Below are 23256 nucleotides of genomic sequence, written 5' to 3' on the forward strand. Positions count from 1 at the left end.
AGGGTAGTGCTTGTGTTACTGCTCTGTTCAGAAGGGGAGCAGAAATGATGCTCTCTGTTCAAAAACCACCTTAACATGCGACAACATCAATTAAAATTGTCACCTGTTTCAGATTCAGCTTCGATCCCAATTCAGGAAGCAACTCCTAAACAGAGAAAAAGCTGGTTAAATTGGTGAGAAAAGCCTCTTCTTCCTTTCAGAGACCAATTCACATGTGCAGGAAAAGGTTACCAAGGTCCCCTGACAGCTATTGGATTACAGAAAACAATTTTTTGGCCCCAGTGGGTTTCTGCAGGAGCCAGGGGGAACAAATGTTCACACTTTGCAGGCAGCAAAATATCTTCCTCCCCTCCTCCTCCTGGGCAGAACAGTTCTGCAAGAACAGTTTCACCAAGAAAACAACAATGCCCTAAAAAATATTAGCCAAGCAAACTACTGTGTCCTGTAATATCAGTTCCTGGGTGATTTCCACAATTTATTTCCTGGGACACAGCACCTGATTTCATGGAGGTTTTGAAGGGGAGAAGGTGTGAACGTTGGTAGAAGAAAAGCTCCTGAGCTGAGGAGACTCCTCTACGCAGCTCAACAAAGAAATAATTGGGACAGAAAAATGACAGCTAGCAAGGACTCTGCTGCTCCAAAGAAAATAGCATGTAAATTCCAGAGACAATGGGGAAAAATGAGGTAGTAATTATCAGGAAGGCTGAACACACAGATGTTTTATTGTCTTGTAGAACTGAGATCAAATCTTGGGTTCCCATTCAGCTGCAGAGGCTTGAGCGGAGAACATGGGAACAGCCTCTTCTCACCACCCTTCCTGGGAACGTTGCTTCTCTCCCTATTTTAAGCCCAAGGCAAATGCCCAGAGGAGCTGAGGACAGGCTATGTACTTCCTAGAGCAGCCCAACAAGTGCAGGCTTTGGTTTTTTGAAGCTGCTTTTGTCATGTGAGCAAAGAAGGATCAGCAGCCCCATCTCAGTGAGCTGTGTCCCAGCACTCCCAAACATCACACGCCACTTCCCAGAGACAAACTTGAAGCCCAAGGGGTTGAATATAAATATTCTTCTGATGTATCATAAAATATAAATGAGGGAAGCACTCCCTCCCAGCCTAGCAGTCACCTTTTAGGAGGGAATTGCCTCCTTCCATTGCTCAGCCCCACAGGATCTCTCTCTGATAAATTCCATCAGGGTCTGGGGGTTTGCCTGGCCTAATTCCAGTGCAGAACTGGGGGCTGGAGGCAGCTTGGGCTGCAAAGCCTTCCTTGGGTAAGAGACACCCTGATGGGAGATTGATGGCACCTGGGCTTCCCTGTGCAAGCCAGGAAACACAGCTGGGGTGAGAGCAGAGAATTCAAACACAGCCAGGGCAAGGCAGAGGGGAAATGAGTGGTTAGGGGGGCTGCCTGGAAATCCTGGCAGGCAGGTGTGGCTTCTGCCCCTCTCCCCAGCCTGGTGCCCACAGGTCTGTGATCCTGCTGTGCTCTTTGGACTCCCAGCTGCTTCCGGAGGCACAGGTGGTGCCGCAGCCACAGGACCTTTCCCCATCTGGGGCTGGTGAGGTGCCACACTCTCTTTTCCCTTTTTTCTCTCTCTTTCCCTGCTCCAGACCACAGGGAGTCCCAGCTTTGAGCCCTTCACACCTCACCACTGCTGTGCTGAGATGAGGGGGACATCTGAGGGCCCCTGTGGATCTGCTGGATCACAGCACCAATGCATTGCACCGACCCTGACAAGGCTGCAGCAGCTTCCATGCATTTCTGGGAATGACTCCCATGGCTAAACCTTCCCCTGACCTAAAGGCCAGTGTCCCTCCACCCTCAGACACAGCACAATGAGAGGACCCAGCTCACTGTAGTCATGTAAAGCATCACAGGGATGAAAACCAACTGCTTACAGGGGAGATCTGCCTGTTGCAGGATCTATTCCCTACCTCTGCTGAAGAACCAAAATAACAACCAAACTTGTCCCATGACAAGGAAAGGCCCAATTCTGTCCTCCCCACTATGACATGAATGCACCAAATGACATCTCCTTATGCCTCAAAAAAAAAAAAAGCAGGGCTCTGCTTTATTAAGTGATGGTATAATCCACCCTAAGGATTCTGGAGACAACATTTCCCAATGACATGGAGAGAAAACATTATCTGTTTTAGCCCTGTAATGATTCTTACAGCAATGCAATCAAGCTGCCTCACAGATCAGCTCCTTGACAGCTTCTGAGCTTAGGAGGAGCCTCAAGTTTACATGCTATGCTTAATTTCCTTTGGGTTGACCTTAGGAGAAATCTAATTTGTTTCACAAGCAGCTCTGGATGTCAGCAGAGGCTGATGAGCAATAGAGCCACGAGAGAAAGGCCATTTAGTGTCTCACATAGATCTGTTGGAGGAGGCAATTGATCAATTATATATTTAGAAACACATTGGGGAGGGGAGCTGGTGGTGGCCATGTGACCAGCTATTTTAACATCTCTGTCTGTAGGAAGAGAAAAAAAAAAATAAAATAAATACATATATATATATATATATATATATATATATATATATATATATATATATTTAAAAAAAAAAAAACACCAATCCACTCAGCAGGCAAGCTCTAAACACCACGTGTTGCCATGCAGCCAGGTATCCCTCAGACCCCCAGAGAAAGCCAAGAGCAAGCCCAGCAGCAGCTCTGTGCTGGGCAGGTACATTACCAGGCTGGGGGTGGGTTTAGGCATTGTCTTCCGTGCTCGGTGGACCTTGACTTCAGCGTTAGCAGCAGGGGCTTTTTTAGCATCCGTGTCCTTACTGCCCTCCCCGAGCTTGCTTGGCATCGTGGCTTGGAGCTGGGCAAAGGACCCCACAGTCCTGCCTTTGCCCGCTCCTCCAGGCAGGGTTTTTGCAGCATGGCCAGTGAGAGAAGCAAAGCTGGTAGTCCTTAGAGGCTGCTCCTGTGCCATCTGCTTGGTTAGGATATATCCATTGCTCCCTGTGACAGAAGTCTGTGTGAAGTCATTTGCTTTCAGATGGTTTTGCTTCCCAGGCTCGCTGTCCAAAATGCCATTTTCTGCTATCCTATTTAATTTAGTAGTAGAGTCCTGCTGGCTCACTTTCGTGTTGTCCTGAGTGTTTTTCGCTGGGTTTGGGTGGCCCCCACCCTCGCTGTGCTCACAGGAACCGTTGGTTTCACCGTCTACTGCCATTTTTGGTTCCCCCACTTGCTTTTCTGTAGCGCTTTCATCTGCAGCCATGGCATTAAACCCTGGAGGGAGACGGAGGAAGAGAGGACAAAAGGGTCACAAGTGGTGTTGAAACTCCCAAGGTGTATTCCAAGTACAGCTACTCACAGTGTAAGAGCAACCCTCTCCTCCAGCACGCTGCCTGGTATAAATCCCAGAATATTTAGGGTTGGGAAAGACCTCTAAGATCATCCAACCATGGATCAACCCACCACCACATCAACTAAAGCACAGCACTGAGTGTCAGGTTGTTCCCTCACCCACCTGCCCGGCCCTCCTGGATCCTCACACATTTGGGGTGGGTGGCCCAGGTGACAGCAGTGCACTTACTCCCACTAGTCTCAGCTGCAGATGTGCCATTTATTCCCAACAATGGATTTTTCAAAGTAAATATTATCTCTGGCTTTTCCAATAACTGCATTTATTGCACCATATGTCAACACCTCACCTGGCAAACAAAACTCTGCCCCATCTTGCATCCGGATCCCTGGCAAAGCCCTTCCCAAAGCAGATCTGACATGGAAAAGCTTTGCTGGTAGGGCTGTCCCAGTGAGCTTTTATGGCCCACACACAGCCCAGCAGCCAAATATCCACATCAGGGCTCTGCTGCTACAGGGAACGTCACAAGGAATAACTCCCTGGCTATCCCAGCTCTCCTGGGAACGTTCTTCAGTGGGAATTGGCTCTTTCAGCACAGCAAAGCACAACAAGACCAGGACTCATGGTGTCATTTCAGAGGTAACAGCAGGAGCAAACACAGGACTGAAGTGTGGTAAATGCATTTTTAGACCAAAATAATTCTATTATTCAAATGCAGCAAGGTTTTTGCAGCCTGACAAAGCTCACACACAACAATGCTCATATAAAACATTCCTTTTCCTTCCCTTCCAAACATTTCCCTGCTCCTCCATCAATGACTTTGTCCCATGAAAGATTTCAAATTCAAGCTGAAAAATCCAACTATGAATGTCACGTACTTGCAGAAAAAGTTTCTGACATGACAACCCAGCAGCTCCCCAGGCAACCAGGAGTGATAACAATTCACTGGCACGCTCAGTGCGATGATTACATCAACCTGCTGTTAGGGATTCCTTGGCTTGTTTTCCCTCCAGAGAGCAGACAGTTATGAAAAGCAACACGAGAAGTACAGGGAGAGCTCTGTCAGAGCAGGGGGGAATTGATTCAAACCAGCTCCCATCAAAGCAATTTTCACCTACAGGATCCAAAGAGCCTGAAGTCACACTGGAGGAACAGCCAGACCACTGGGTACCAGCACCTCATTTCACACTGCCCTCGGAGCACAAACAGGCAAGGAGAATAACAATCTGAACAACATCTGAACAACATTCTGAACAACATTCTGAATCACAGAATCAAGGCTGGAAAAACCCCCAAGACCATCAAGTCCAACCTGTGACCAATCCCCACCTCGTCACCCGGCCCAGAGCACTGAGTGCCACCTCCAGATGTTCCTTGGACACCTTCAGGGATGGAGACTCCAAACTTCCCTGAGCAGCTCCTTCCAATGAAGAAATTCCTCCTGATGTCCACCCTGAGCCTCCCCTGAGGCCGTTCCCTCTCCTCCTGTCCCTGTTCCCTGGAGCACAGCCCGACCCCCCCGACTGTCCCCTCCTGTCAGGAGCTGTGCAGAGCCACAACCCCCTGAGCCTCCTTTTCTCCAGGCTGAGCCCCTTCCCAGCTCCCTCAGCTGCCTCTGAGAGACAAATGTCTCTTCTGACCTGGCAGGAACCTGGTGCCAGGCTAACTCATGACGGACCACCAGGACCCTGGGAGGACAAGTCCAGTGTGCCTGGACCAGCTCCAAGCACAGGCAGCTCCCTGCAAAGGCCAGCAGGGAGGAGACCCAGCACCACCCAGCTCACCAAAACAGCTCTTCCCAAAACATACCCAAATTCTCTTTCCATTTCCATTGGGGAAAAAAAAAAAACTCCCTCTTTTTCTACCCTTTTAAAATGCATTTGTTTAGTCCATCTTAATAATGAAATCACAGAATATCCTGAGCTGGAGAAGACCACAAGGATCATCCAGTTCAACTCCTGGCCCTGCCCAGACACCCCAACAACCCCACACTCCTGGAGCTCTGGCAGCCTCAGGGCCGTGCCCATTCCCTGGGGAGCCTGGGCAGTGCCAGCACCCTCTGGGGGAAGAACCTTTCCCTGATATTTAATATCTCCTTCCCACTGCATTGACCTGAAAGATTTGGGTACAATTCCTGCCCAAACAGCACTGGCAGCTCTAGATTCTAAAAGTGATGCATTCCAGTATCTCAAACAATCTTATTTTTCCCTAAACTTCCTGAGTTTTGGTGCCCAACTGAGATTTAAAGATATTTCCAGCAAACTGAAAGCCTTCTTAGGCCTGGTCAGTACACATGAAGCATCCAATCCAACCCCTGGCTGGACACATGGTCAGTGCTGGACTCACAGCAGGCTCTGCCCAGGGGTGTCTCAAAGGCCTCCTGGAGCAACAGTCCCTCTGATGCTCCTGATTTCCAGCTGAAAGCCACAGATGTTGGACACAAAGCATCTCTGCAGATGTATCTGGAAAGTCTCTCCAAACCCTGAGTGGTCACTCTGCCCTGGGGATGAGCTCTGGCCATTTTTCCTGATGAGACACTGCACTAAGAGATCCATTCCTCCTAATTCCAGGCAATCCAGCCTGGGATTGCCTCCCACCTGGGCTCTGCTGGCTCACAGCCTCCAGAGAGAGCTCCAGAAATGCAAAAATTGCTCCCCAGAGCACACAGAGGCACAAACCTCAGCAGCAGGAGCAGTGACTGAGGGCTCTCCAAGCAGGATTCAAAGTTATCACCTCCACCTGCTCCCTCTCACACCACCCAGACCTCCCTGAGTACAGAAAGAGGCACAAGGGTTTGTTTTTGATAGCAAAAACTCTGGGAGAAGATAAAGTGCTCCTTTTTTCACTGTTTTATTTAACTATTTGAAAAGCTGTGGGCAGAGGGAGCCACAACTATGCCTTTATTCTTTCAATTTTCGTTTCTCTTTCTGCATTCAGGGTCTTTAAAAGGCCATTTAAGCAATTATTGCAGCAAAGTCAGTGCCAGGAAAAAAAAAATGCAAAGCAACAAAAAGTAAGCTCTCTAACCACAGCTGGAAGTTTCTAGAGCTCAGCTTTAGGCACCTGGCCTTCAAGATTTGTTGATTTAAACACTGTGTTCTCCCACCAGAGCAGTCAAATAACTTCAGTGGCTGACTATGAGATAAACTGAATAAGCAGAGGGCAAGAATTGCTCCACCTGCCAGGAAAGCAACCAAAACAATGTGAATTAGAGCACCGCCCTAGGGAAAAAGTAACTGCATTACCCCAGAAAGCATCACAGGCTTTATGAAAAATCCATGGAGCTAAAATTAAAATCACACACACACTTATTTCCCTTTTTGTGAAATGCAACCTGACCGTGGAAGTGGCACCAGCCTTCCAAACCTGTGTGAGCAGAGGCTTGAAGAAACAGAGATATGGAACTTCACAGCAGAGGCCAAGGACTGAGCAGGAAGAGAAACCATGTTTCCCTCCAGCCTCCAACAAGCCTGAGACACTGCAAGCAGGATCCTCCCTTTCTTTGGGGTAAAACCCCTCCATTCTCCCATTCCCTCTTCTGGCAGCACTAAAACAACCCCCGTGAACAGTTTGGAATGGCATTGCTCTCTACACACGGAGCTCCTGCACAGCTCTGGGCTCCTGCAAGAGGCACCAGCCCATCATCCCCACTTCAAACACAAACTGAAGTGCTGCCCGTGGAGAATCAGTTCATGCCAAGAGCTGCATCACAATTTGTATGGCAGCTCAAGTGAGCTGGTCGGGTTTTCCCAACCAAGACACCTGATCTGGTACCAGGAAAACAGGAATTGCTATCCCAGGTTCACCAAGGGCACCTGCACAGCACTGCTGAATAGGCACAACTCAACATATTTCACACCCTCGCTGAACTCTGGCCCACAGACAGGGATGGGAACACAAACCAGAGCCAGCAGGAGCCTCCCAATGACAATACTGAATCAAACAGCCCACAGAAGCTCTTCAACAGCTCCAGACACCTAAAGAAACACTTCTTCCCGACGTGACCTTTTCATCCCCCCTCTTTCATTCCCAAAAAAAAAAGCTTCACTGAAAACTTGCTAAAATCCTCATTTCAAATACACCTCGTGGCAGTGAGCTGTCCCCTTGAAAACGCTGTTCAGCAGCTTTTCTGCTCCTGTGCTGCAAGTGCAAGGGAATTATAAAACTAAAGTTTTTATTTCTCTAAAACTTTGTGACTTTACAGCATTCATCCCTTCTAAGTAGGCCAAAACGAGGTTTTCTCCACACTCAGTTTTCTCTCCAACTCGCTCACTGCTCTTTAATCTATAACCATCCTTTCTTTAATTAAAAAGAAATAAAAGGTAGGAGGTTCTAGCCTGCATCCATGAAGTGTAACCTTATTAATTAGAAGCATCCCAGTCTTTTCAAAGTTCCTTTAGGCATCCCCCATGCCAGATGCAGCAGGAAAAGCTTCTCCCGTGGACCCCAGCACTGCCTGAATGCCCTTCTGAGCTTGGATTAATTTAAAACCTGGGTAACGTGCCCAAGAGATTTACTGGTGTATTTGAAGTTGATACCAAGTTGCACAAACTTCAGTAAATACATATTATTTAGGGGCTAGGTACATTTTAGTAACACAAGGAATTTAAGACTCAGGAAGTTGGGCTATTCCACTGTCCCTGTGACTCCATGTGGCAAAGAATATCCACTAATAAATGTAAACCCCTGCTCTGATTTAACAACTCCCTGAGAGAACTGCAGAGCTCCCAGCCCTCCCCAGGCTCAGGCAGAAGGGTCAGGCTCAAGTTTTCATCTCAGAACACCACAGTAGTTCAAAATGCAATTAAGAAAGAAAACAGATGAAAACAGATGAAAGTAGGGGAGAAGCTAAGACAGGGTGAAACCACCTCATCTAATTTTAGGTGTCTAAAAGGCATCTCAGACTCCAGGGGTCCCTAAGCCACTGCTGCCACCAACAGAGAGAACCCAGAGCTCAAAAGCAGCACAGGCTGACTTTAAACATCTTTGGACAAACTCACCCCTGCCTGGAGCATGTCTAACCTGCCTGCTACCATGTCTTAGCAGAAACGAGCTGGATTAATTCAGAATTAGAATGATAGCTTAAAAAAAACCCCTAAATTAGGCAAAATTAAAGCCACCTCTGCTCTCCCAGCCCACACATTGGTTCCTCTTCGCTGTCTTTGCCTGCTGGGGTTTCCAGCCCTTTCAGCAGAGCCAGACCTGGCTCCAGTCCTGCCCTGGAGCTTGCCAGAGCTGGTCCAGCCTGCCAAAACTTATCTGTGGGCAGAGGCTGTCTAACAGATGTGTTAGTGTCCCCACCAGCCATCCTGGGCACAGCCAGAGGGGACACAATCACCTCTGTGGGGACCCACAGAAACTTCTCATCTCAGGGAGGCCAGCTATCAACTCAAAACTCAGTGTTATTTGGACAATGCTCTGAAAAAAATAAAGGCTTAAATGTATTTTTAAAGCTTGGAGTTCACTGCTCAGTGAAACAAAATCAGAAAAATATGCAAATTAGCCCTTGTACTCCAGGCCAAAGTGCAGCCACCAGGTCTGAAGGAAAAGAGGGTAAAAAAGAAAAGAAATAGGAATAAAAATATATTCTGCAACAAATGCACTACTATCTTATCTGGAACTTTTACACATTTTTCTGAGCATCTTGGTACTGAGGATTGGTGGAGGCAAGGCACTCTCTGCCTGTGGGATTTTCCATGCATTTCCAGAGCCCAAGCACAGCTGAGAGGCTTCAGCTGCTGCAAGAGAAACGTTTAATCAAAGACAGGGCTTAAATGAACTTAGCTTAAATGAACCAAGCAAAGACAGAGCTTAAAGGAAAAGCTCAGGATTTGGAAGTACAGACCAAGAAGTGCACACAGCTGTATTTATACACACACACATCTCACAGATGTTCTACCTTAACCATCCTTGAAACACCACAGATCCCACAGCCTTTGATTCAATACCCAACTGTCCTGCTGGATAAAAGTGAGAAAAGCACCTGCTTTTAATCTTTGTGTTACAGCAGCTCCCTCCCCTCTTCCTCCTCTAACTCCAACAAAAAGGAAAACTGCCAAGCAGAGAAGAGCCCAAGCATGAAGTGTTGGGGCTGAAATCACACAGATGAGGGAAGAGGTGGCAGCTGGAGACCCTGAATCCATTGGGAAGGAAATCACCCCCTCCATCAATGAAGGCTGGAAGCAACCTGAACAACCTGACCCAGTGATGGCATCGCTGCCCATGGCACTGGGTTGGAACTGGATCATCTTTAAGGTCCCTTCCAACCCAAACCAGTCTGGGATTCTGGGACTGAAGCCAAAAAGCAGAGCATTTCGAAGCCAAGAAATGCAGACAAATGTGTTTTCAGGCAAAAGCTCCTCTCTGGGGTGAGTTATTCATGGTCTCTTCTTGCCTCCAAGCCCTCGTGAAGACAAACTGGTGTTCAGGTACTTCCAGACTCAGATGTCACTCCTCCCTGGAGCACTGTGACCCTGCACACCAAGATGCAAAACAGGAAAAGTAAACTAGAAAACAGGAAGCATCAACTTCTGCTGTGAGTGCTCAACACTGAGGTTACACAGGTAGGGTTACTGGGATTCAGCACCTGGCCAGTGGCTGGGGATGCTGCTGGGGATTCAGCATCACAGGGACTGGAAGGGACCTCTGGAGACCGCCCAGTCCAAGCCCCTGCCAAGGCAGGGTCACCTGGAACAGGTGACACAGGAACATGTCCAGGTGGGTTTGGGATGTCTCCAGAGAGGGAGACTCCACACCCTCCACGGGCACCTGATCCAGAGCTCTTTTTCCTTCCTCATGTTGAGGTGGAACTTCTTGTGTTTTAGTTTATGGCCATTGCTCCCTGTCCTGTCACTGGCACCACTGAACAGAGTCTGGCACCGTCCTCTGACACCCCTTGGAGATATTTATGTGCACTAATCAGATCCCCTCTGAGATTTCTCTGCTCCAGACTAACCACACCCAGCTCCTGCAGTCTCTCACCAAATGAGAGATGCTCCAGACCCCTCATCACCTTTGTAGCCTCTCCAGCAGCTCCTTGTCTTTCTTGAACCGTGAAGTCCAGAACTGAACCCAGAACTCCAGATGTGGTCGAGTAGAAGGGGAGGATCATCTCCCCTGACCTCCTGGCCACACCAAAATGCCCTCCAGCCTTCCCTTGGCCCCCAGGGCACAGTTTGAACATTAACAGTTAAACTGGCTCAATAGTTTAACAACTCAGAGCAGGTTAACAGCCTCATGAAACTCTTTCATCCCTTTGCCATGGGATGGGGCCGTGGTGTCACAGCCCAGCTGTGTCCAAGGGATGCTCCTGCTCCAGGGCTGCCACAGGCACATCCTTCCTGCAGCAAGGGTCCCAAGGCCAGGGAGTGCTTGGTTCATGGCTGGGTGAACATGTAAAATCCTGAAGCATCCCTTTGTTCTGCCTGGCCTCCTGCTGGCAGCCTCAGCAGGGGATCCCAGTGCCAAGTACCTGAGGAGAGCAGATTAGTCCTTCCCTCCTTTCAAGCTGCCATCCCTGCACCTGGGAATGCAAAGGCTGCAGCTGCTCAGTGGAAAGCAGCACTTCCTGGGCTCACAGCAGCTTCCTACCTGCAATAAGAGGGAGAAAAAGGGGAAAAAAAAGGCCCCTCCAGGAGTTTAAACCCCTGACAGTCTCTCAAAGCAGGCTGAAGTTTATCTGAGAGCAGTGACTGTGCAGGTCTCACCCAGCACTAGGCTCCAGCACTGTGGCTCTTGCAAAGCAGCTGCCTTGGATGAAGGCTCAGAAACACTGGAGCAAATGGAGAATTTCATTCCCAACACCCATTCCTGCTCCTTTGTGCTGCTGCTTTACCGGAACTTTCCACCCCTGGGCTTGGGGAATCAGAAAAGGAGTGGTTTGCCTTGAAAGGTCAAAGGAGACGCAGAGCTGGGAGTGAAGCACATGAGGAGAGCTGAATTCACTTGCAATCCTTGCAAAGAAACCACTTTTTAATAGTTTCTCTCTGAGTCAGACTAAAGACAATATGGCCTAATAAAAGCTTTTTTCCACTTATCTCCCATCCCCCTGCCCCCTTCCCCACCCTGTCAAAGGGAAGTATGAACCTAAGCTCACACCCACATGTAAAACTGAACTGGAGCATTTCCCATGGACCACAAAACAGCCTCATCCACAGCTTTTTTCTATCTGTGTTGAGCAATTTTACACAGACAGGGACACTGAGGTTAGAGAACAACTTCCACAGGCTGGGACTCACACCAAGAACTGGAAATGAAAGTGCTAGAACATGCAAAGAGCTTGTTCCTACAAATACACATTACATTTAGAGCTCAATTATTTCTCTTTATCAGGATGAAGGCAGAAGAGGACAGCCCAGGTGGGAAGCACAGGGCATTTCTGCAACACCTCACTGTTGAGGAACAGAGAACAGAACACCACAACTGCCCACCCAAGGGCTTCCCACCCACCAATAATCCATCTCCAGCTGCTGAGATGTCCCAGATGAAGGCTGAGTACCACCAGGAAAGGTCCACTGCCTCAAAGCAGCACATCAGTGAGGGCCAGGCCGGATGGGGCTTGGAGCACCCTGGTCTATGGAAGGTGTCCCTGCCCATGGCAGGGGGTGGAATGAGATGAGCTTTGAGGTCTCTTCCAGCCCAGCCCAGTCTGTGATTCTGTGATTATGAACAGGGGCAGCTCAGCTACTGCCCCACCAGAGCAGGAACCTTCCCTGCAAGAGATCTTTGTGGAGATCCCCACCAGGATGAAGTTCATCAGTGCTGGAGGCAGGCAGTGTTCACAGGCACCACTGCAGCTGACAGGCCTTGCTTGGGGTCACGCCTCTAAATATCAGCCAAGGCTTCAAGCTACCTGAATTTCCTGTCTTGTCTTGGACTCAGGCAAAGCTCAAGTTTGTACAGAGGTGGAAGTGGTGCAAGGCCATTCAGAGGCAGCAGTGGAGCTATGGGATGTGCCAGCACAATTCCAGCGGGGACCTGACCTGCCCTCATCATCAGCACCTTTCTGAGTCATGGGGGAGTGGAAAGAGGGGAAAACAGAGCAATCCACAGTAAGCTTTTAGCCCAAACAGCACCTTTAGTCAGCCTTTGGATCTGCAGCTTCAAGCCCCTGGAAGTTTAGATGCCAGGTTTAATATTGACAGGTTACCTGCCAGAGGGGTTTTCCCAAAGGGAACATGACCCAGAGCAGGTTCAGTCACACACTGCAGGCCATGGCTCCCACCAAACACATCCTCAGCAGCCCAAACCAACCCAGTCTGTGCCACTGACAAAGATATTCAACAGCACCATCCTCCTCACCAAAGGGAAATGACTGTTCAAGAGAACTTGAAGAGAGGAAGCTGAGACTTCAGGGTGCTTTTCCAGTCCACACATCCCAGCTCCATCCCTGAGGCAGGAAACTGGGCTCGAAGAAACTATTCCATGCCATCCTGCAAGCCTGCTGGAATGATTTCATGTTCATGCAACAGTCAAAAATGTGAATTCTGTGCCAGCACTAAACACTGTTATTAACAGGCTTTTGGGCTGTGAACCAAAGTTCTGGTGGTGATGATCCTCCCAGGATCCCAGCTGGGGAGCCAGGGGCAGCAGGGACAACGTCCCAGCACAGCAGCACACACACACACCACACACTGGGACACTCGTGGTGTGCCTGGGGAGGCAAGGACACGTTCTGAACATTCCAGAATAACAGAGACTCACATTTAAGAGCCTCCTTTCCCTGGGAATAGAGCTGGACAATAGACTCTAGTGGTTGGACTTTCAGCACCTTGTGAAGCCTCAAGACTGTCCCTGCACAGGGAGGGCTCTCAGCTTCCTTCTGACACAGCATTTGCTCCAAGTCAAAATCAGTCAAGAGGCACAGAAATCTCTTCCCACCCTCCTTTTGGATTTTTTACCTCCACAGATTCTTGACACCTTAACATCAACCAAGAGCTACACAAACAAGCTTTATAATCCTGAGCTAAGAAAGGCAAGGCATCAAAGTGAGTTTCCCTCTGAGCAACACAACCTCCCATTAGCACCTCCTGATACCTCAGGCTTTGTCTCTGCTCTGCCCAGACCAGAGATCCCTATGCCTCCACTGCTGGCAGCAGGATTCCTGTGCTCCCAGTTAATACCCAAGCACCTGACACAGAATTCAGAATTTCTCCCTGTTCTGAGCTTTACTTTCTAACTAGAGCAGCTTGACAAAACATTATGCTGGACAGAAAAGAAAGAAAAAGCAATGTTGTACTCACACACAACTGAATTAAGTCCAAAATTTTGCTTCTAGATAAGAGTAGGGATTTCGATGGGGCCAGTTCAGTGCTTTCATAATGCTCTATTATGGAAAGGAGAACAAAAATACACCAAATCCCTGAAGAGCTATGAGAAGTAACTAGTCCAGGAATAATAAAACCATGGAAAGAAAGGAGGGAGTTGGGGGAAAGATAAAGGGTGGTGGGCTTTTTCTCCCTAATCCCACTGACACATTTATTAAGCCTTTAGATTTGTGTGCATGTAACTCACAGACAACCCTGCAGGAAAAGACTTTGTCAATTGAACCTGTGCTGCATCCTGCACAGTAAAGGCTGCAGAACCCACACAGGAGCCACGAGGTGTGGAGTGTCTGTCATTGGGGCTGCTCTGCAGCCATTGGGGCTGCTCTGCAGCAACAGAGAAACCCAGAGCAAAACTGAAAGTCAATATTCCTGGAGGGAGGAAAAGGTCATTGTGGGGAGGGATCAGAGTTCAGCTAAAACCAGTCACACACAGGAAGTGCAAAGTAACTCCTGTGCACTTCACACCAATGCAGAAGTGAAAATTTAGATCTTCTTCAGGGGAGCCGTGAGGGATGGACAGAAAAGCAAATTTGCATCTCCAGTGGAAGAGCCCTGCTGAGAATAAACACAGGAGAAGGGAGCCTGTGCTTGAGGGAGAACACCTGAGCTGCTGGGGGCACTGAGCACATCTCCAAGCCCCCAGTTTTGTCCCCATCATGTGCCCACCACACGAGCCAGCTCTGACCCTCAACCAGGGCAGGTGCTCACCTTCCTCTTTGTTGTTGGTGATGTCTTTCAGCAGCTCAGTCTTCATGCAGCCGTCTTTCCTTGGCTCTCCCTTACTCAGCACTGCTCGCTGTGGTGGGGGAGAAGAAAAAACAGAAATATCAGGGTTGAGCTCAGTGCTCAGACACACGGTGCATTCAAAAGAAGAGACAATCATGGACACATCCTGTTTACAGCACAGCCAAACCTCCCTCTGCAAAATAAAGGCTGCCAGGAAGCTGCCACCAAGGCACAGGTCACAGATAAAACACGGCAAGGCTGGCCCAGGCTGACAGCCCAAGGAGCACAGGGGCTCCACGCTGTGCCCGGGGCTGCCACCTCCCAGCTCGGGGTTGGATGCAGCCAGACAGATTTTCCCAGTGCAACGTGCCTGGGAATCCAGCTGAGTCCATCTTGCGTGAAAGGCATCTCGAGGAGGTGACTCTGACTCCCCCAAAACTTTTTAGCCTTTGGGTGGGGGAGGCAGATCTATCAGACTTCTCACTACGACCTCATTTATCAACATTTCCAGCCCATGTGGTTTTGGTGGCTTGGTTGGGTTTTTTTGCAGCTCATTCAAATGAACATCCAAAAATGCAAACCATCAGTTAGCTACAGCTACCTCCTCATTCATAACATCCATGTTTATTAAAGTTAATGAGCTCTATTTTTAATTCTATAGAAAGCAATTTTTCTTCTTCTCCCTCTTTAAAAAAAAAATGTAAAAAGAGAACACCTGCTCATCTCCTGTGCCTTTCACACGCCTGGCACCACGTTGTTAGCTCAGGTTTGCAGCCTTAATACCTTCTCATTCTCTATTTTGAAGTAGCAAGACCAAACAGAAAAAAAAAAAAAAAAAAACAAAAAAAACCCCAAAAAACCTATTACCAAAATAAACCAGAAGGAAAATGGTATTAAAAAAAAAAAAGAACTAGAAGGGGTCTTTGCCACAGCTGTGTTTAAGAAGAGAAGTGGGGTGGAGGCAGGGATGGGGAGTGCCCTGCAGAGCTGGAAGTCGGTGCCGGGTTCAGCGCGCGCTGCCGGCACCACGGCACAAGAATAAGCCCAGGTCAAGCCAACTGTTGTAGGCCAGCACAGGGAGCAGATGGTGCCTGCAGCCATGCAAATCACGGGGTTTAAAGCTCACTGGGTGATAAAGAAAGAAAAACAACCTGCCCACCTCCCTTAGAGCAAGTGAGGGGGATGAGACTCGCACGGAGCCCGGTGTGGCAGCTCCCAACCCTTCCCAGCAGCTCGCCCATGCCTGTGTGGGATTGTCCAGAGCTGGCAGGGGAGATGGGCTTTGGTGCTGCTGCTGCTGTCACCAGCCACCCTGCCAAGCTGGTGAACTCAGTGCAATGCCCTGTGCTGGCAGATGCTGCAGAGCAGCCCACAGCCCCATGCAGGGCTCATCCAGCCCCAAATCCCTGCAGGATCGCCCTGTCCTGCATCCAAATCCACCATGGCAGAGACACACACCAAGGGAAGGAGGGGGACAGATTCCTAGGAAAGCCTCCACCACCTGCCAGGCCCAGAGCTAAGGGCACTTCAAGGATGGCTCTTGCAGCACAGGACAGAGGCTGTGGGTGGCTGCGTGTCCCTGCCTGTCCCCAACCTGCCCCGAGCACAATCAGACACAAACCCAGCCACATCACAGTGCTCTCAGCACCAGCAACTTGTGCTCCAAGCACAGCACCTTCAGATCTCCAGTCACAGACCAAAAAGCTGCTGTGAGCATTCAAAAGCTCAGCTCAGCCCAGCCTGACACAGAACCTACCTTCAGGAGACACTAGCCAACAACTTCCATTGAGAAATGATCATAAAACACAGCCCAAACTCTGAACATAGAGCAGCTGTTTTATTTATTTATTTGCTGAGCCAGTAATTCATATCCTTGCTGCAAACACGAGCTTGTAAACCCTACCTCTCTTCTAGTCAGACCTCTTGTAAACTGGGAATAACCTCAGTTTTTCTCATGGATTATCCTGCTGCAAGACTTGAGCAAAGAGAGCTCAGGGTGCTCGAGGGCACCCCTGGCTCCCAGCACAGCCGGGGCACCCAGGTCCTGGCCACAGGCACCAGCAGCAAATAAAGAGCCTCAGTCAGTCTAACAGGGACCAGGTTGTTTTCCCAACCTTTGTTGCAACAAGGAGAGGTCTTGATATTCCTGCTACTCCACTGACTCATACAAGAAGCCCCAGGATTTCCAGGGGCCATTCTTCGCCATCTGAGTGTGAGTTTTTCTGTGTTTTCTAAGCAGTACCCTCGCTCCACACATTGCCCACGCTCTCCCTTCCACAGAGGCGTTGCTGCTGCTCGCCCATGAAGAAAAGCCACTGCAGGAGCCCTGGAGTCAATGAGACCTTGACCACCCTCCCTGCTTGCTGCAGTCACCAGCAGCTCAGAGCTGCCTGCCCAGTTCTCAAAGCAGAATTCCCAACTCCAAGAGAAGAAACCATCACTTTTGTCCTCTGAGAGTACGAAAGCTGGGTGCCAAGGCAAGGCTGGCTGAGGTGGCATCTCCCAGGCTCTCCTGCTTCCTACCTCAGAGACAAACCCCTCACTAGCAGAGGCAACAACGTTACAACTTCCCAACAAAAACTCGGCATCAAGGTAGAGAATAAAAGAATAATTAAAAATAAAACAAAAAGCCAACTGTGAATTTTGAAGCATTTTGATTAGAAGGAAGCTACAGGAAATCCCTGCAAAGCTCTCGAAGCCTCATCCCCCCAGGCCAGCGCTCTCCCATCCTTGCTCCATCAGCACCCAGCACTGAGGGGCACCCATGGGGCACCCAGCACCATTCATTCCCACCCAGTTCCACCCAGCTAACTTAGCACCAACTTCACCGCAAGTGTCAATACCTCCAGCTTTTGTGTGCGTGTGTGTGCGTGTGTGTGTTGGGTTTTTTTGCCCTCCCCTCCCTTAAATCCAGAGCAAACTTCCCTTTCTGCTCACCCTCCCCATGCCCCATCCGTCCGCTCCCGATTGGCAGGGAAATCCTATACCCACCCTCCCCGCCGAGAAATGTCTGCTCTTGCAGCAGTCCCAACAAAGCCAACTGCCAAGCACACGCTGCTTCACAATAAAAGTCTCACTCGCTCCATTTTTTTTCCTCCTTTCCTCCTCTCCCGCAGCCGTCTGCCTCCATTCCCTCGCCCACCCCAGACTGATTATTAACCATCCGTGGCTGGAGAACCTCCATAAAGAGCACACAACCAGCCACGAAGCATTCTTGCCCCCCCACGCCAACCCTTAATTTTTAGGTTTCAAAGGCTAGAAAAAATTAGTGCATCTGAAGAAAGACTGATTGGGTCTTTGAAAGGGCTTTAAGAGCCATGAGGAGCCAAGCAGAGGAGCTACCGCTGGTTTAGTTTTTTCCTCTCTGCCTCTGCTTACAAGAAAACAAGCTTCCTCTCCTCCATGAGGTCTTTGGAGGGGATGGAAGACAGGTCAGACCGGCCAAGGAAAGGCTCTGCAGCATTTCCAAACAGATGATGACTACAAACTACAGTGGTGCCTTTAAAACAAACAAACAAACAAACAAACAAACAAAACCTAAAAGCAAAAAAAAAAGCCCATTAAAAAAAAAAAAAAAAAGGGGTGAAAGAAGGAGGAGAAAAAGAACAAAGCTGGGAAACACAGAAAGAGCTTTCGCAGCCTCCTCTCCTTGGTATTTTCATCAGCCATCCGGGTGCCCTTCGCAAAGGTCCAAACAGGTTTTATAGGCAAAGACAACACATGCACAGCAAAACTCCAACATATTGCAGCTTACCGAGCCCAAGGGACCAGAGTTACATCATGAGCCCGAGCTCTCTGCTCTCCCGGCAGCCCGGGAAGGAGCGCAGGCTGAGGTGCCAAGATGTCTACCTTCACCAGGGTCTTTTTTTTTTTTTTTATGTCTTAAAAATCAACGGTCTGAGGCTCGCAGCAGCGTTACTGTGAGCAGAGCCGTGCACACACAGCAGGTCCATCGGGAAGAGGGCTGGGAGCAGGAGACCACTCAAAGTGCCTGTTCCCATCCGGGGCAGCGGATGCACCAACACCTCTGTGGGATGGACAGCACTGATCCTGCCGGGATCCAGCCTCCAGCTGGTCACCAACCCCTCCGAGGTGACACCAGACCCCAATCAGGACACAGCCCCAGGGAAAGCTCCCACCAGCCAGGAAAATGAGGGCTGCACAATGCCGGAGCAAGGCAGAGGCAAATCTCTCAACAAATGATGCAACCTCAGCAGCAGCAGATTCTTATTCACTCATTTTTTCCCTCCTTCTCCTAAAAAAAAATATAAATTGAAATAACACAACCCAAAACAGCCTGCTCATAATAACCTTGGCCTTGAAGAGAAGACAAACATTTTGTAGTTAATTATATAGGAAGTAATGATTAAGAGAATGTTTGTAGAAAGAGAGTGGTTCTTTTGTAGGCACGGGGAGGCTGCTCATTTCAGATCTCAGCACTGTGCTTGGGCAAGGCCTGGGCTCAAGGCTCATGGGGACGCTGACCACGGGCCTGTCATTAGAAACAGAAGCATTTGATCTGGAGAAGGAAGGAAACACAGCCACCAGCATACCTGGCCTACAAAGCAGTCACCAGCCTCAAAGCTCCCTTTTTCCAGGCTAAGGCCACTTCCTTATAAGCCTCATGCAATCATGTGAACATGGAATTTTATCTGCAGCTCACAACAAGCACTGCCCTCAGCCTGAAGTTTGCTCCCAAATCAAATTCTTTGCAATTCTTTTGTCTCCTGAAATCCTTTCATCCAGACTATTCTCCATAGAAAAGAAACACTTCCTTCTCAACCCCCATGTCCTCTCTCCTACTCCAGCTGCACACGTCGACTCCCCAAGAAGGGGGGAAGCACAGAAAGAGATGCAAGTCCCTGCATGCAACAGCTGGGAACACGGAGACACGTGCATGAAACACAACAGGACTTAAAGTGACTTCTCCCAAGACAAGGCATTCCACGACAGCGTGCAGGCTTAAGGCAAGGGGGGTCTGCAGAGCCCGTGCCCTCTTGGAAAGGGGAGATCGATTTACACTTCCTCACTGCTTCCAGGCCCATCTAGCTGCATCCCAGTAGAGTTAAAGCCAGTGCAACTTGTGTGTGCAGGCAAATGTAAATCCAGAGCAGACAAAGGCGTCCCCTCCTTCCACAAGCTGAGGGTAGCAAGGAGTCCAGCTGCTGCCTGCCTTCTCCTAGCCCCCGGGAGGGGAAGGGGGGGGTTGAAAACCCTAAAATGGAGACCAAGATTCATCACTATCTCTAGCAAAAGCAAACCAGCCATTTCAGAAACACCCAGTCCCCAAGAGCTGGCCGAGCCAGGACAAAACCAGAGCACCAAGAGGAGCCTGGAGCAAGTAGGTTCCAGCAGTCCAGGGCAGGGGAGCTGGGAGGCAGCTCACCCCCATCAACAGGGCTCAGGTACCTCTTCAGCCTCCGTCCTCCTCTTCCTCCCACCCCAAAGCACCGCAGCCAGCAGAACGAGTCCCTATACCCCTGCCCATCCCCATGGTGCCCAGCCAAAGGGCACATGGGGCAGCAGAGGAGGGAAAGCCCCTCGTGGGTTCCTGTGGGACCACGAGGACCTGGCTGAGCTGCCCACACCACCTCCACCTGGGTCACCTCCGGCCATCGAGCGGCCAAGCAGCGAGACAGCGGTGCCTGTGAGCCGGGAAAGCGGATGGGGAGAAGGGGGGAAAAAAAAGACAAAATAATAATGAAAATAATCATAATCATAAAACTTGCACCCTCGGGCCTGTCCCTCTAATAACTACAGCAAAACCTCACCAAGGCCTTACTCTGCTGGAGGGCGAGAAAGCGACACAGCGCTGCCCAGCACCCGAAGTCCTGGAGGTGGGAGATCCTCACACCCTCTCCTCCATGGCCTACGGGCTTCGTCCCCGGCGTGGGGCCTGGTTTTTCTGCTCTGTCATTAAGAGTGGAGCCTGGTCTTTTCCTTCAATCCCAAGAATTGCACGGAATTAGATCATCTTTCTGGCTCGCCTCCCCCTACAGGCAGCTCCCGAGCATGCTCAGCGCGGCCGCGCTGCCATTTCATAACCGCATTGTTTACGGACACACGGACCTGCCATCTTTTGACAGGGACACAGGGCCCGTGTCCCTGCCCAGAGCCCCGGCCCCCGCCACAAACACCCCCTTGGGGGCAGGCAAACGGCGAAAGCATGGAAAAGTAGAAGCCTGGGGGGTGATGGGGATGGGTTTGTTGTTTTTTCTGATGGTTTTTGTTTCTTTTTTCTCCTTCTTTGCTCCTTGATTTAGGTGAAAATCCACCTGCTTTGGAGGGAGAGGTTAACCCCTGTGGGGGCTGTAGGGAGGAGGAACTCGCAGGGCTCGATGCAAAATGCCAGCCATGATTTTTAGCTTCTTCGAATCACAACTGTGCTTCGATGACACCTAAAAATATAATCCCCAGCCCAGTCTGCCATCCTCTGCTGAGCCTTCCTCTGTGAGAGAAGGGGTTGGAAATACGGTATTTCCCTTAAATAAACAAGTTGGCTTAGTCCCAGCACATACAGTTTTCTCCTTTAAATGCAAACCAGAGTATTTTTGCAGGCACACAGGAAAACGAGGAGAGGAGGAGGGGAAATGTTCTTCATTTAACACCAAGAACTCCATGAAAAGCCTTGTAAGGTTGCTCAGAGCCCCACTCCATTCCAGCCCTCTCCCTGTCTCTGCTGATCATACTTCACAGGTGAAAGCAGCTCTGACTTATGACAGAGAGAAAATGCCAGAAGAGCTGGAGGTTTCCTCATCCTTGGAACAAGGACAAGTTGTGAAAAGCTTCCTTTGCAAGAGCCACTGTGCTGCTCAGGCACAGTATGGCAGTGCTGCAGGGAGGACGCTTGCACATCAGACCTTCTTAACCCCCACTGCCCCAACCCTTCTCACCTCCTTCCCCCTCCTGATGGGGACTGAAGGAAAAACATAAATAAATCACCTGGTTTGGAGGATGCAAGTTGTTGTGTTGGAGTCCAGGATATTTTTTTAAAAGCTTGCTCAACATTTTCTCCCCTTCTGTATTTTCCTTTTCTTTTTCCTAATGGATGCTTTCCAATTAGCTTGTACAGTTCGAGAGCTTCACTCCTGCTGCTTTCCTGACTACTGTAAATCCTGGCAGGCTGCCATCCTCCTCTGCCCCCCTCCAGGACCAACACCACCCTACAGCAATGCCAGACACGTATCCACCACCCAAGAGACCAAGGAGCTCACAGGGGCACAAGAGGGACAAATCCCACTGGCAACATGAGAGGCCATAAGGGTCTGCAAAGAGGGGTTGGTGTCAGAACTCTGAATTTGGAGGAGACAGAAAAAATAACTGGCTGAAAATGGAAGTTGAGAATTATAAACTCAGGGATTTGTTTCCAAATCACTGACATTCCATGTCACTGCAGGAACATATGGTCCTCCAAGGCTTGCAAGCAGGGAGCACACGCCATCAGTGCCCCGAGCTTTTGGGCTGACCCCAACACACGGTCACTCTCCCGCTGCGGCCATTCCTCGACCACTCTCAGCTCCAGGAGCGCGAAGACAAGAAGAAAAAACTTCAGGGAAAAGCAGCAAAAGGAAAACAAAGAGGAGCAGCAGGAACCAAGCCAGCCCTCCGCTAAACCAGCTGGCCAGGAGAGTGAAGCTCCTTAAAACTCCTCGTTTACCTGAATAAAACAACTCACTGCCATTGCATGAGGTGCACACAACACTCTTTCCTTAGGAAATGGCATCACATGGGAGAGCTCCCAGGAGCCAGGTCATGGAGCTGCCTCTGCCCCCTGCCCAGGGCTGGTCTCACAGAGGCTGAGCTGCAGGAATATGCCCCAAGTGTGCCACAGAGCCTGCTTCCACCCAAACATGTTCTGAGACGAGGGCAAGAGCTCGTGCTGGCACCGCACAGTCAGTTAAATACATGAAACAGAACAAAACCGAGACCCAAAGGCCCCACTTTGGGCTCTTAACCCTTGCTGAGAAGCAGTGCCAAGCCCAGACCTCGGCAGCTCTCTTCCCTCCAAAGTAGGTCAGGCTTTTCTGCGTCTCTGCAGACGCTTCCCAAGGGCCCCGGCCGGCAGGGACAGAGCGTTGGGCGCTTTCAGCCGGTGCCACACCGGTGTCACCACCACACAGGAGCACACCTCCCACACCTCAGCGGGTTTTTGGTTGTCTCCTCAGCCTTCATCAAGCCCAGAGCCCATTTTCTCCCTGGGTGGAGCTGCTCAGGCAGCAGTCAAGGCCTCAGCTCTTCACTGTTAAAGAGAAATCTCAGCTCTCTCCTCTTGACTTCTGATGCCTTTTCCTTTTCTTCTGGATGATGAACAACGAGCACATTTATAGTCCAGTGGAGACACGATAGATATTTAGATCAGGTATCACAGATTGTCCTGTGTAAGCTCTCTGATCTTTTAAATGCCATCTTCACATCTTGCTCCTTGATTGAAAATTCAATGTTGTGTCTGCATTGCAGATTCGAGGGTCTCCCTGGAGCACGGCAAGCTCAGGCCAGTGTTCTGCAGGGCTGTCCGTGCCTTCCAGGGGCCTGGGACCTTCTGTGTCCATCCCAAATCTCACCGAAGTCTGTGGCAGCCAACAGAGTTCTTGCATGTAACACAAATCACAGAGAGAAAAAAAAAATTCCCAGGGGCAGAACCAGGGGGCTGAGTTTTAAAATATGTTGCAGGCATAGACCTCCTGCCATGAAATCAACCACGGATGTTTCCTTTTAATCAGATGTTTCCTTGGATTGCTACTATTAAAAAAAAAAATTAAAAAAAAAAGAAGAGAGAGGGGAGGAAATCACCCCAAAATAAAAAGGATTTCTTCTTCCTGGTAAAATACTGTTGGCTCTGGCCTCCACCCCAGCGAGCCATAGGCAGAGGCTGTCAAAAGAGACCC

The 23256-nt window shown here is 49.7% G+C and overlaps 1 protein-coding gene across 8 annotated transcripts in view; it reads right to left on the reverse strand.

Annotated features, from left to right (window-relative positions):
• The window catches only part of EHMT1 (euchromatic histone lysine methyltransferase 1), a 98958-nt gene that overhangs the window by 49012 nt on the left and 26690 nt on the right, over positions 1 to 23256 (reverse strand). For 4 of the 8 annotated variants that reach the window (XM_053962354.1, XM_053962355.1, XM_053962358.1 and 1 more), the window contains exons 2-4: positions 14354 to 14441; positions 2697 to 3244; positions 104 to 145 (exon numbers count right to left, since the gene is read on the reverse strand). In XM_053962354.1, the coding sequence (XP_053818329.1) occupies positions 104 to 145; positions 2697 to 3244; positions 14354 to 14441 (678 nt within the window). Of the gene's footprint in view, positions 1 to 103; positions 146 to 2696; positions 3245 to 14353; positions 14442 to 20142; positions 20213 to 23256 lie in introns of those variants that run through there. The other 4 variants (XM_053962359.1, XM_053962353.1, XM_053962356.1 and 1 more) reach the window with 3 other exon arrangements.

The sequence above is a fragment of the Vidua chalybeata genome, chromosome 21, assembly GCF_026979565.1.
Source record: "Vidua chalybeata isolate OUT-0048 chromosome 21, bVidCha1 merged haplotype, whole genome shotgun sequence".
Lineage (NCBI taxonomy): Eukaryota > Metazoa > Chordata > Aves > Passeriformes > Viduidae > Vidua > Vidua chalybeata.